This window comes from Pogoniulus pusillus, chromosome 12, assembly GCF_015220805.1.
Source record: "Pogoniulus pusillus isolate bPogPus1 chromosome 12, bPogPus1.pri, whole genome shotgun sequence".
NCBI lineage: Eukaryota > Metazoa > Chordata > Aves > Piciformes > Lybiidae > Pogoniulus > Pogoniulus pusillus.
The window spans coordinates 14,139,796-14,153,249 of record NC_087275.1 but is presented as its reverse complement, the minus strand read 5'-3'; the positions used below and the strand labels follow the sequence as shown (position 1 = coordinate 14,153,249).

The following is a 13,454-nucleotide window of genomic DNA, read 5'->3' as shown; positions in this document are numbered from 1 at the left end:
AGGAGGTGCTATCTGAGCCCTGTAGGTAGAAATATGTATGAGCAGCAAAACCAAGTTGGAGTGAGGGCAGCAGGCAGAGGATGTAAAGGAGGAAGTGACCTATATGACAGAGAACTATTATCCAGACTTATTACAGTGTAGTTGGTCAGGGTGGTTCATGTGGATTTGCCTAGGCATAGAAAATAGGCAGCAAATCTTCACTATATTGGAAACTGATAGACCTCAACAAGTGATTGTAGAGAATTGCTTATTATCAAACAAGATTTTCTGGATGAATACCAAGAAACACAATTCTTGGCACAATACAATTCAGTGTTTTTATCAGTGACCTAGAAATAAATACAAAATCATTTATTATGTTGGAGAGACACTCTAAGCTTTAAAATGAGCTGGACCTTGACATGAAGAACTTAGGATGCTGAAGAGTAAGTATTGAGCAGAGCAATACATCTGGAAACGAAGACCTTAGTAGAGGAACATTTTTTTTTCAGAGAAGCAGGTACTAAACAAAAGCCAAAGGTGAAGCTGCTGCTGTTAACCAGCTAATGTGAGTTCCTGGTGTGGTGTCAGTTATGGCAAGCCACATTGTATGTGTATTTTACACTTGCATGAGCAGCGTTGTTTTATCCAGCTGCAATATCCACATCCTAGAGAGAACTTTGATAAACTGAAGGAGGCTAAGACAAGACCCTAGCTGAAATATTGAAAAGTAGATTTTTGTATATGCATAAGGTCCTTACCATGTTCTAGCCTCCCAAAATAAAATACTAATGGGTATTAGCTATAACTTTACCAAGAAGGGAAACCAAATAGTAGATCCTTCGAGCTATCAAGGAAATGTTTAACAAGGTGTCATAGCTGGGCACTGCAGCTAAAGGAATTCAGATTATAAATCAGATGTAACTTCTTAATAGTTAGGGTTAAAAAGTATTGGAACATATTACCAAAGGCTGTTATTTCTTCCCTGGAAACATTAAGATATTGATTTTAATTACTCAGGTGGGTCAGGCTGAGTATTTGGGGTGTGAACATATGGCTCTCCTCAAGCCCAAAGACACATTGACTCCAAACTTCATGTATAAACTCTTGCACATACGAGAGCTTCCCAGCCACATCGGGGGAAGAAGCACAAGCACACAGTATCCCTTAAAATGCTCTGCCTTGAGTATAAGTCAGTGACCAAGGAAGAAGGTGGTAAGGCTGAAAACAGGCTGACTTAAAAGCTGCCAAGCAGAAACACGGTGTTAACACTTCCTCACACAACAGGAGCTGGAACATTGTGGGAGACCAGATGGTTGCACTGGTCAGTTTTCCAGGATGAAAAGGGTGGGGTTCTGCTGGGGGGAGGTCATGGGTGGGACATTGTTTTGCTATATTTTCTTTTAAAACTTGTCACCATATGGTTTCCGTGTTCTGAAGCTGTGAACTGCTCTGTGCAAAGGAGAATGGTTTTCCTACACAGGGAATGGGTGAGTTTTTATGAACCATGGAAAGTCATGCTGTTCACTGGCAAGGGCTTGAGTACACACATTTTTCAGTTCATATTGCAGAATATAAACCCCAGTAAACATCAGGGAGGAAAGAAGGTTGCCTGGTGTGGTTATGATCTGGACCATGACGTGCACATTTCAAAATGTCCTCTTGGGAGGAAAAAAAGTCTGAAAACACTGCAGACAAGGAGGCAGAGAGGCAGAAGAGCTCTAAGACAGTGTAGGTAATTTGGGGAAAAGCCTTGAGGCTGCGAAGGATTCTCTGTAACTCAGACTACAGAGGAGAGCAAAAGTTCGGGTTGATCTAGAGGTTCCCTGCCCTGTTCTCCTAGCACCTTGAAAGGCAAGCTGCCTCCATGGCTATATGTGTTTTGTATAGTGCTTTGTAAATCTACTCCACATCACATGAGAAAGCAATGGTATTTTGTAGCATGATGTATAGTGGAGGTAGTGTTGCTGAGTGGGCCACTCTATTTTTCATCCTGCTGAAGATCACAGTAGATGGGTTTTGAAAGACCCACTTGTTTGGATGAACTTAAGATCAAACTCTTCTCTTTTCTGTCCATATGTTATATCTGCTAGGCACTTCATTTGTTCACTTGTTCACTTCTTTGCAAATTTCTGTGCAACATAGCTGATGAGGATTTTCAAAACTCATATTTGACAATATTTTGGGTGTGTAGTAAAGAGGGAAATAATCTCATCTGGTACATTGCAGTGTCATTGAATTGAACTCCAGGAAGATTTATCCATTCCTTTTAAATGCACTCCCTCCTGGAACAGTGGTGAAAATGGAGTCACAACACCTGGTGATTGCCACCATTTAACTTCCTGAAATGAAAAGGATAATGAAATATCATGCACACTACAGTACCTTACGGTCAGGGAAACTAGACAAAGTCTTCCATTGTACCAGTCTGGTTGTTAAGGGAGAGGATCTGCCTACTTTGGTGTAACAGGATGTACTGCATATTTTGTATTTTTGCCCAGTGCTCCAGTCCCTGTGGGCTAAACCTTTTCAACAACAGCAATAAAATTGAAGAAAAAAAACTAAAAAAATACTGAGGCCCTTCTCTTATACCACTTTTATTTTAGGGAGATATTAAATACAAAGTTTCACTCTCTGTGGACGTTGTCCAACTGACTCCAGGATACTGTGTAATCATTAGGAACTGGAAAAACTCAAGCTGCCTGTCTATAGTGGCTTGGATAAGACCTGCTGGGTGCATTCCAGAAATGAATATTGCAGCTGTGATGAGACTTATGTTCAGTCTCTTCTTTCAGGGTGAATTGTGCCCTTATGCCCAAGGCAAGCATAAGCCTTGTACACCATTTGATATCAATTTAAGCCCTTAAAATAAGACTCACCTACCATTTTAATGGTATATGGACCTCCCAGCCTTTTTGATGAAAAGTGTATGCATTACAAGATGTGTGCTAATCATTAAAATGTATGTTTTTCACTGTTAAAGTATATCCAGAAAACTACTTCCCTGTCTTACATATATGCTCTTTTTTTCATTTCTTCATAAAGCAATCTTGACTACAATGTTTAAACCACTTGCATCTCAGAAAGAAAACTGTACAGCCTTGAGCTGATACTGCAGCTTGTTTGCTGTCCCTCTGATATTCCTAAATAGTGGTAGCAGAACTGGACAGTAGTAGGACTAGAAAGTAGTGCAGACAGACAGGAGACGATCTGGGCAGCAGAAAAGCTGGTGCCAGGCATGTGGCATCTACTCAGTATGACTTTAAGTGAATTTATTTGGTCTAGCTCTAGTCTAGCCCCATGAATTTTGTGCCAATGGGAACATATCTGCTGGTTTAGCTTCATCTGAAAAGAATCCCACTTGTGTGCTGCATGGCTCCTACCTGGTAGAAATCAAAGCACAATAATTGGAGATAATAGGGAGAGTTACTTCAAAAGCATGTTCATGATCCTACCCTAGATGCACCCTGTGTGCACCTACGTAACTTTTCAGACAACATACAAGACAAACAAGTGCTCACAGTATGACCATACTTGTGGATTAATGTTACATAAGCTACCTATGGAGAGAGCAATTTGCAGGTTTCCACATTTCCCTTCCATGGCAAAGCATTCTAGGATTCAATGGTTACTATTTTGAGTGATGACAAGCCAGATGAAGCTTTGTGCCAGGCATTAGTGCCACCTAACAGTGCTCCCCTCAGCCCTGCCTCGGAGGACCTGCAAGATTCTCTCCCTTCAAGTTTCAGGGCAACCAGGATTCAGGTGGAAAAATCTGTGCACATGGCAATATTAACTTGATATCTTAAGTGGTGCAGCGTGTGTATTAATGCCAGGTGAGATCTGGCAAGCGAGTGTTTGTTTTAAATTTCCCTTTAATCATTCTTACAGTTTTAACTTTGAAGTCTAGGGAAGTACATTTTCTGGTTTATGCCTCAGATGACATGGAAAAAAGATATTCCACCTACAGAACTGGAATATCATTTATAGATGTGTAAATTCATAAAGCTATGCCTCTAACAGTTCGCCCACATGGAACTATCCCAATTTTCACTGACTGAGAGCTTGCCCAAAAATAAATAAATATATTTAAAAAAAAAAAATAATGCATATGATAATTGCTCTAATATTTCAGATCCAGCTAGTTTAGAATATACAGAAAAATATATATCTGACCTATGTGCAAAAAAAAAAGTCAACAAGATTTGGGTAGAAGTGAGGAGAGGCTGTTTGTCTGCTAAATCAGCACTGAACTAGTTTTTGCTTAGATGTAACTTACTAAACATTTTAAGGCACAAGGCTAGTGGAAAGAGTGGATTTGTGAGCAGATCTAGGAGGACAACAGAGAAGCTGAACACACAAATCTTTGGTAAAATATTTAAAGAACTAATGATAGAAAATGGTAAGGTTTGGAGGGGTATAAGAATACTTGGATTTATTTAAGTTCTGGTTTTCTACTACAGATGCTCTCCTAACAAGAGCAGAGATCTTCAGAAACCACATACTGGCTGTAAAATTTTAGGACTGAGATTAATTAAATGTCTGCTGCTCCTCATACAAACTAGACACCAGAGTTTTTTGAGCCTTCTAGTCTTCTGAAAAAAACAGCTGTTGAATACATCATGTGCATACCTTGCACTCTTGAAAAGCATTTTTATAACAAGTGTCACTTTTTTATAAGGGATGTTTATCATCTTAGCCTCCGATTATCTTGCTGCTGCTCAGGAAAAAAAGAAACTATAAGGATCTGATATTTACTATACTAACATCTGATACTTCCTGCAGAGCACTGCCTCCACCCAACATGTGTTTTTAAACAAAATTCATAGTAAGTTCAATGGTCACAATTATTCACTTATGTTATGGCTTATGTGAGTTCATTTTCTTGCGTTAGCCGTTGGAAGGTGAGGACCCCATTCTGGTCTATTTTCTAGGTCAATATCTAGGAAATACTATTTTTAATCTGTAGCTCCTTTTAATCCTGATTGGACAATGTTACAGGTTCTTTTGATAAGTAAACCCACCTCTCCTTGGAATCCTGCGTTGCAGGCAAGATCTATATTTTTTTTTTATGTGATATTTTTATATAGGATTAATCCTGCAGAAATCTCTTTTCCTCCTCCATAAGTGGATACCCTAACAATCTGACTTGTAGCCAGGCCTCAGACAGTCTTCTATTTCAACCTGATACAATACCCACAAATTCACAATACTCTTATTTCGTTACTCCGAACCAATGCAGCTATTTAAATGGTGTCCAACTCTGCTTAAACACCATATCACTTATGGATGCCTACTCAGCTCTTATAGCAAAATGAAGCTGATGTCAAATGTAAAGTTTTCAGCCTACTGGAACTTGATATATTATTTGCACATGCCACTTATAAAAACTTAAACCCCAAGCCAAAGGCGTCTCCTCTCCCACATGGCTGTAGTTGAAGATGTCATTGACCATAAAGAAGCAAGTAAAACATTTTGCCTTAAAATTACAGTGTTTCACACCAAAAGGGCTTGTATTTCCTACTAAATGTGGCTGATTTAAGTTCATTATTTTATTGTAACCAAACATTATTTCTATTCTGAATACAGCTAAAAGTGATCGTATGCAGAGCTGGCTTGTGAGGGGCACAAAGGTACAATCTGACTAATGCCATTCAGAAGCCTCCACAGTGTGTCTTCACTGTGAAAATGCTTCTATTTTTTTTTCCTGAGGTAGATGTTGCTTGACTTTGAAATAAATAATTTACAGCCTACAAAACCTTTGGACTGGACTCCTTAGAAATGCCAGCTGTGTGTGGAGGAAATGCCAGCCATGGAACTGAAAGAACATGCAGCCCACAGCAAGCTTCCCACTACTGCCTCTGCCACATGCAATGTGAGATGGATTAAGAAGTTAGTTCAGTTTCCAGAAGCACTTAGTTCCCAGCACATAGTTCAAGCACAGGACAATGTTGGCTGCACCACTGTCTTAGAGTAGGGGTCAAAGGCTGTACAATTTATTCCAAGTGGCAGTATATCTGGTCCTTTCCAAAACACTAACCAAAAATATTCATCTCTAAGGGCACTTTGCAGAATTACTTACAATGAGTATTTTATTTAATAACAAGTTTAGAAATTAATACCTTCAGTAGTTTTAATGTATCACCAGAGGGAAGCTTCAAAATGAATAGACTTGGGCATTATAATCATAGAATTTGTATTATTAAAACTGATGACAAGACCAATAAACCACAGTGGATTTGAAAGTTTGAAAGCTGCCCCATGTTAAGAAGCATGTTGCTACAGGTGGATTCTTAGATAGGAACTTACCCAAACCTGGGTCCAGTTTACAGCTACAGGCTTGTGTTGATCACAAATCTATAAGATGTCATTTGGTTGATATTACTTTAGAACATGTTGAGCAGGACATCTTCTTGGATTGGACCTTCCTATGATGGTGTACTAAAAAATAACACATGGTAATTGCTCTCTTCTCTGTGCAATTACATAGAAATGTCAGATACTTCTAACATCAGAATAGCTGAACTGATACCTTTTTCATTTCCAAGGAGGAAGAGTTAATGGTGGTGTTGGGGAGGCAATATCTGCTAGGCCTTAAGTACTATCAGATGGCTATAGGCAGGCACAGGAGTAGTTTGCTGACATCTTAGGTTTATGGTTTTCCACTCCTAGAGAATTGTAAAAATGTAAAACAGGACCCTGCTATAAGGCAGCTTGAAGGACATGTGGATAAAATAATCAGCAATTTTTTCAGTATCTCCATCTCTCTCAAGCTATTCCTTCATATAAGTGTTTACAGTGCTTGACCCTGCTATAAGGCAGCTTGAAGGACATGTGGATAAAATAATCAGCAATTTTTTCAGTATCTCCATCTCTCTCAAGCTATTCCTTCATATAAGTGTTTACAGTGCTTAGAAATTTATTTCTTATGAATGTAAAATACTATATACTCTGAATCCCCAGCTACCAAATCTGCTACTCAAAGGATCCAAAAGGGGTTTATGGGCAAACCCAGAAAGTGAAACACAACCTTAATGAAAGCATCTTGCAGCTCCCAGAAATTCAAGAGGACTGCACTTTTTTACATCAGGATTGAATTTGATCCAAAGTGTACAAAACTTGTGTTATGTCTTAAATCTAATTGAAGATTTGTGGTTCTCAGTCCCTCAGTTAGGAAAGGTCAGCTTTGAGATTTCCAGGTCAGAACTGTTTGACAAGGATTTAGTGTCATCCACAACTTGAGACATGCTAACAAGCTCTCTTGTTTAAAGGCAATGCTGTAACTGCAAAAAGAGACTGAGAAGGCAAAACGAGGAGGAAAAGGAAGACAATGAAACGTTTTATCCTTACAGTTCAAGACTCTCAGACTAGAAGGGTCATGAGGCATGGCTGACCTATCTTCCCATTACTGCACTGATGAGTTATGGTTTTCAAATGTAAATAGGAAAGATTTTGTAACCTATGGGGTAATCTGCGCAGGCTAATTTGTACCTTCCTGGAAAGCCTAGATCCTTGCTCAGTGAAACAGGGCATTATGGAAGTGTAGCAAACTTTTCCTGTCATTTGGGAAATCAAAGACAACACAAGGCACGAGTAGTGAGACACACTATTTAATTACCACTAAGCCTCCTCAGCATTCCTGTTTTTTCCTAGGTTACATGACTGGACAGTTGGAATATCGCTGTAGCACGGGAGAATATTACATTGGCCTCTTGTGCACTATATGCCTTTTCATTAACAAACTAACACTTTTTTAATGAGAGTTTCTGAGGCTGTTATCCAAACTGCATTCCTTATCCTAGATCTCATCTTTAGCACCTCTCCCAGAGGTATCAGGGAGTTTGGAACAAGACATATATGTGAATGTAGAGCTTGATCAAATCCCTGTGAAGTCAATAAAAGTATTTCCTGTGCTGAACAGGTATCTTCTAGGCTGAAATAAAAGATATAAGCAATTCAAGAAACAGTGAGACACAAAATACAGTTTCTTTTTTGTAATCAAAATATGCCTTGTTCTTCTTGATACCTCCCTTTAATTTTTTTTTTTCAACTATCTTTATAACTAAAGTAACTGAGAAAATGTTTACATTTTAAAATGTTGAATAGTCCTGGACCAATGCCCAAAGACTGTCATGTGACCTTCCTGATATATAACTCTTCATTTGGGAATTTACTGACTCCAGTCAAGAATTTTTGGTGATGATAAAATACTGAAATGTAGAAAAAGAGTCGTCAGGACATTGATAAATGAACTTCTGTTCACAGTTACCATTATTTCAGGAAAAATGTACAAGGATGACCTGCAAATTTTTAGTACTTTAGCTATTTAATAAGCATAACCTCAGAGTTATTTTAATGTAATCTTTTACGTGGAGTGTTTTTTGTAATGAGTGTGCATTAGTTAACCTGCTCTTAACAGAAGTGCTAGACTCTCAAAGCAGTCTCTGGAAGCTAGAGAGGCAGGTGTTGGTCTGCTATTCTGTGAGCATCCCACCACCATGATCCTGACTCTGTGAAGTACTGCAGATGTGCACATCATTTCCTTGCAGGGTGAATGTTTGAGCTTGAGATGCTATTTACAAGCTATGAGACCAGAGAGCTGCGTCTCGATTGGAGTCCAGCACTAGGGAGCACCTGTTCTTGACACTCGTCATGGGACATGGGAAGGAAACAAGAGATAATAACCAATTTGTTTCCCATGCATCAGTGTCTGACTGGCGCACGGCAAGGCACCTGGTAATGCTGGCACCTCAGCAGGAGGAAAGCCAGCCCAGTCAGACTCCTCTCGGGTCCTGCCTCCTGTCGCCCTCCCAGAGCCCAGGCTGCCTTCCAACCCTTGCTCTCAGCAGAGTGAGCCGTTTGCGTATCTCCCCTCATTCTGCGAGCAGTGTTAATGTGGAAAGGGCAGTTGAAAAAGTAAATGCAGACATTTGCCCTTTACGGTGTCCCTGGTGAAGCACAAAGTGGGGCAAGAAAGACGAGGGGAACGGGGGAGTGTGCATGTGTGTCAGTCGGCAGAAAGATGATCTAAGTAACTGAAGTCATTCAAAAGGTTAAAGCAAGCAGCAACTCATCCCCTCCCTTTCTTCTCCTCGGGGGCTCGGGGGAAATCACAGTCCGCCCAAACTAGATGACAGCTTGCCGGGCCTTAATGACAGGCTGGGTACAGACGAGCCGCGGCCTCTCAGACAAAGGGAGGAAGTTTGGTGCTGCCACTGATCCGAGCAAAGGTGCCGGCCCCGGGGGCGAGCCGGGACACGCGGGGCAGCGGCGGGAGCGCGCTCTCCACAGCCCGGCGCGGCCGCTCCCCGGCCGCCCCCAAGTCCGCGCCGCACCGGCGCTCTTCCAAAAGCCCAGGCCACTTCCCTCCTTTCCGAGAGCCAGGCGTAAACGTGCCTCCTCCGCTCAACACTGCAAAATCAATGGCCGCGTCAGGCAGGAGAGAGGGACGCAGGCAGGACGTGAGGTAAGCTCAGTCCCGCCGTCCTCGGCCAGCGGTGACCTGTCAAACTCTGGGTGACTGCAGCTTTAAGCGATTCGAGGCAAATCTTGCGGGTTTCACGCACAAACGTTTTTTCTCTATGTCGTTCTCTCCCCCCGGCTTCCTCCCGCTCTTCCCGTCTCCTGCTTCCCTCTCTCCCGTCTACTTCTCCCTCCTTTTCTCCTCCCCCCGCAACACCCCCTTCCCTTTCCCCCTCCCCTCGAGTTTCTCTCTGTCTGATTAAATGAGAAGGAAGTGTGGGAGTGGTGGTTTTGAAGCTCTCCCTTTAAGAGGCAGCCTGCAGTGACGAATTGTTGAAATTGCCATTGCAGGATGGCATTCCGCTATAAATTCATTGTTCCACCTCCTCTCATCTTCACATTTCTCTCCCTTCTCCTCTTGTTCACATCGACAGACTGGGGATAACAACAACATCAACAACAACAACAAAGATACGGGGAGGGGGCTTTTACAAAAAACCGAGACGTTTTGCACTTCTTGGTAGTTTTGGGGTTTGGTTTGGGTTTTGCTTTTGGTTTGTTTTTTCACTTTTGGGTTTGTTTTGTTTTGTTTTAGTTGGTTGGTTGGTTTGGGGTTTTTTTCCCTTGGTTGTTTTTTTCTTTTCTTTTCTTTTATTTTCTTTTTCTTTTCTTTTCTTTTCTTTTTTTTTTTTTTTTTAACTTTTAACCATCTCACCGGAGACGATCGAGGCAACTTTCGGTGCCTGAATTTCTTCTCTCCCCTTCTTCTCTTCATAACACAAGGGGGCAAAAGAAGGAAAGGGAGTCCACCGGAGCCCGAGAAAGTGCCGAGTCGCAGCAGACCTGCCCCCTACCCCTGCTGCTGCTGGTGATGATCCGGTAACTACAGCAGAGAAGTGGAAAAGGAGTGGAAGTGCTCAGACTTCTCTACTTGCCGGGTCCGAGCCTCCTCTCCTTTTTTTCGCTCCCCTCTTTGCCTCCCCAGCAGCAGTGATTTGGGATTTTTTGCCTCTTTCTCTCCTTCCATGTGCTCCCAGCTCTTCCCTGCAGAGAAACACAAAGTTCACACGCGAGCGGCTTTTGTTGACATTTTTTTTTCTTTCCCACTCACACTTGACTCGAGTTTGGGAGGGACAACTTTTCTGTTCGGGCTTGGGGGTTTTGTCGTTGTTTGGTGGGTTTTTTCCTTTCTTTCTTCCTTTCTTTCTTTCTTCTTTTTCCTTTTTTGCCCTCCTCTCGTTCCTCTTTCTCTCCTTCCCTTAACTACATAGCCACACTCTTCCGACCGGCTCTTTCCGCCTCCCTTCCCTAGTCTTGTTATTATTACTACTACTAATTATCACCGCCACTGTGGCCGCTCCTGACGGCGAAGCAAGCATGTTGCTGAAGCTGGTCACCCTGCTACTGGCTGCCAAGCTGCACATCGCTTTGGCTCAGGCGCCGGCACCTGCCGACGACGGAGCGCCGCCGCCCCGCGCTGCTGCTGCCGCCGCCGCCGCCCCACCGCCGCCCCGACCCCAGCCAGGCCCTCCCCCCGGGCCGCCTCGCCGCCCCCAGCTGCCCCGCGGAGCCAGCGGCGTCGTGCAGCGCCTCGATCCGACGTACGCGGGGGGCGGCAAGGCGGGATACGTCCTCTACGCTGGGGGCCAGCGCTTCCTTCTTGACCTGGAGCGCGACGAGGCAGTGGGGGCGCGGGCGCCGCGGGCCGGCCGGCCGGCGCGCTGCTACTACCGCGGCACAGTGGACGGCAGCCCCCGCTCCCTGGCTGTCTTCGACCTCTGCGGCGGCCTCGACGGCTTCTTCGCCGTTGGCCGCTCCCGCTACACCGTCAGACCGGCGCGGCGCGGCGGGGAGGCAGCCGGCCCACGGATCTACGGGGAGGGCCCGGCCCGTGTCCCGCACATCTTCCGTCGAGACCGATTCAGCTTCGAGACAGTGCCGGCACGCACCAGCTGCGAGACGCGCGACATTGCCGGGGCGGCGGTGGTCGCGGCCGGGGTCACTCGGCGGCGTCGACGTCGCTCCGTTTCCCGGGCCCGGCAGGTGGAGCTGCTGCTGGTAGCCGACTCCTCCATGGTCCGCAAGTACGGGAAGGGACTGCAGCACTACCTGCTTACCTTGGCCTCTATCGCGTCCCGGCTCTATGCCCACGCCAGCCTGGAGAACCACGTCCGGCTGGCTGTGGTGAAGGTGGTGGCCCTGGGGGAGAAGGAGAAGGGGCTGGAGGTCAACAGGAATGCCGCCACCACCCTCAAGAACTTCTGCAAGTGGCAGCACCAGCACAATCGCCTCGACGATGACCACGATGAGCACTATGATGCTGCCATTCTGTTCACCCGCGAGGTAGGCATCATCTCAAACGACAGCAATTTGGTGCCTCGAATGGTGTGTCGTGGGCTGGTTGGGCTGCCAACCCACAGCCTGGTGATTGTTTCCCTGCTTGCAAATTTGGTCTTTCCTTTGGGTTGCCTTGTGTCTCAGGGACAGGCACCCATGGTCACAGCCACTGGGGATGGAGAAGGGGTTGGAAACTGCACAAATTATGTATGCATTTGTGTATGCCCCATCCACCGTGAGGTCATCCCTACTGTGGGTATGATCATCTCCACTGTGGTTTGTGCCAGTGCGGTGCTGGGACTCCTGCCAGTGTGGGGAGGTGGTGATTTGCCTGGTCACAGGACTTGGCTGAAACTGCCTTAATTTATCTCTGCTTGAGAGATGACGTTGTTCCATCTTTCTCTTGAGATGATTCACACACATCGCCTTTCTCTCCAGGAAAGTGGTCCAGACAAAAAGGGCTGATAGCGCTTCCTAGCCTGAATTAGCCCCCAAACAAACCTGCTAGTGAAAATGGTAAACACCTTAAAAGTACACATGACTTTCTTGTTGAGTGCATGGAGATGCTATTTCCAGCAAGAATAGCTCTGCCACACTGGAAGCCAGAAGCACTTGTGGTTCAAGGGTAGGACATAAATGCAAACTGCAGGTAAACAGAGCTGCAGAATTTGAGTGAGTTAGGCCAAGTGGTTGTTCCTCAAGTGAAAAATAGGCATTCTGATCAACTCTAGGCTGGATACGGCCAGTATTACCCATGCAGAGCTGTGCCTTGCTCCCTGCCTGATTGTTAATTAACTGCATTACCAGAGGTCGTTAAGGGACATTGCTTTAGTAGACATGTGGCCGAGTTTATGCAATGAAGTTCTTCTGTAAGAATATCCCTTCAGTGGTTTGGGTTTGGTGTTTTCTCTTTTTCCTTTCCCCAAGAATGAAAAAAATAACTGCATGACTTTCCGTTCATTTGAGTTCTGCTTTTCTACATCGTAGGAGGCTGCCAAAAAGGATGCTTTGGATGGTTTGTGGAAGGAGTTACTCCAGAAGGGGGAAAAAAAGTGCCTGGCTTGCTTTTATAGCTGTAAATAGTTGAAACATTAAGTTCTGTGTCAATCAGGGATGTGTAGCAGGAGCCTTTTTTAGCAGTGTAAAAGCTCACTGGTCCAATTTGCAAGCTTTCATTTTTTTATCATTACAATCTGAACAAAAGCAGGCTACCTAGGCTGGGGCAGAAAGCTCTTGCTTTTTGCTACAAACATCCTTTTTAATGGCTTATTAATTAAGCCTGGGCCAGAATCCATCACTTTTCACTGAAGAGTGTTTTTCTCTGCCAGTATTCCCATTTATTTCCCTGTTACTTATTACAGTTCAAAAACTGTATCAGGCTGTGAATCTTCGCATCAGCTATTAAGTTAATTTATATTGAAATAGGATGTGCATTTAAAGTGCACTTGCTTTCCCGATGGTTATCTGTAATTCCTTTGCATGGATGCCCTCCTGCCGGAATCAGTGTGCTGCTAATCAGTAATCTACTTTGAAAGAGTCCTGAGCAATGCATCTTCCATGTGTAGAGTTACTTCTTTTGGATGTAAGTAGTACCTAAAGTAAACAAAATATCACAGTTCCTGTGGTCTGCTTCCACTCTTAAGATGCAAATATCGTTTGCCTTGTTATTTAGGGAT

At 44.0% G+C, this 13,454-nt stretch overlaps 1 protein-coding gene and 1 long non-coding RNA gene across 2 annotated transcripts in view; one reads left to right on the top strand and one right to left on the bottom strand.

Moving 5' to 3' along the window:
- Positions 1-13,454, bottom strand: part of LOC135180120 (uncharacterized) — a 123,379-nt gene that overhangs the window by 24,639 nt on the left and 85,286 nt on the right. The gene's annotated exons all lie outside the window — the stretch shown is intronic.
- ADAMTS5 (ADAM metallopeptidase with thrombospondin type 1 motif 5) overlaps positions 9,799-13,454 on the top strand; it is a 53,965-nt gene continuing 50,309 nt past the window's right edge. Inside the window, exon 1 of the mRNA XM_064152373.1 lies at positions 9,799-11,784. Within this exon, the coding sequence (XP_064008443.1) occupies positions 10,819-11,784 (966 nt within the window). The 5' untranslated portion in view covers positions 9,799-10,818. The remainder of the gene's footprint in view (positions 11,785-13,454) is intronic.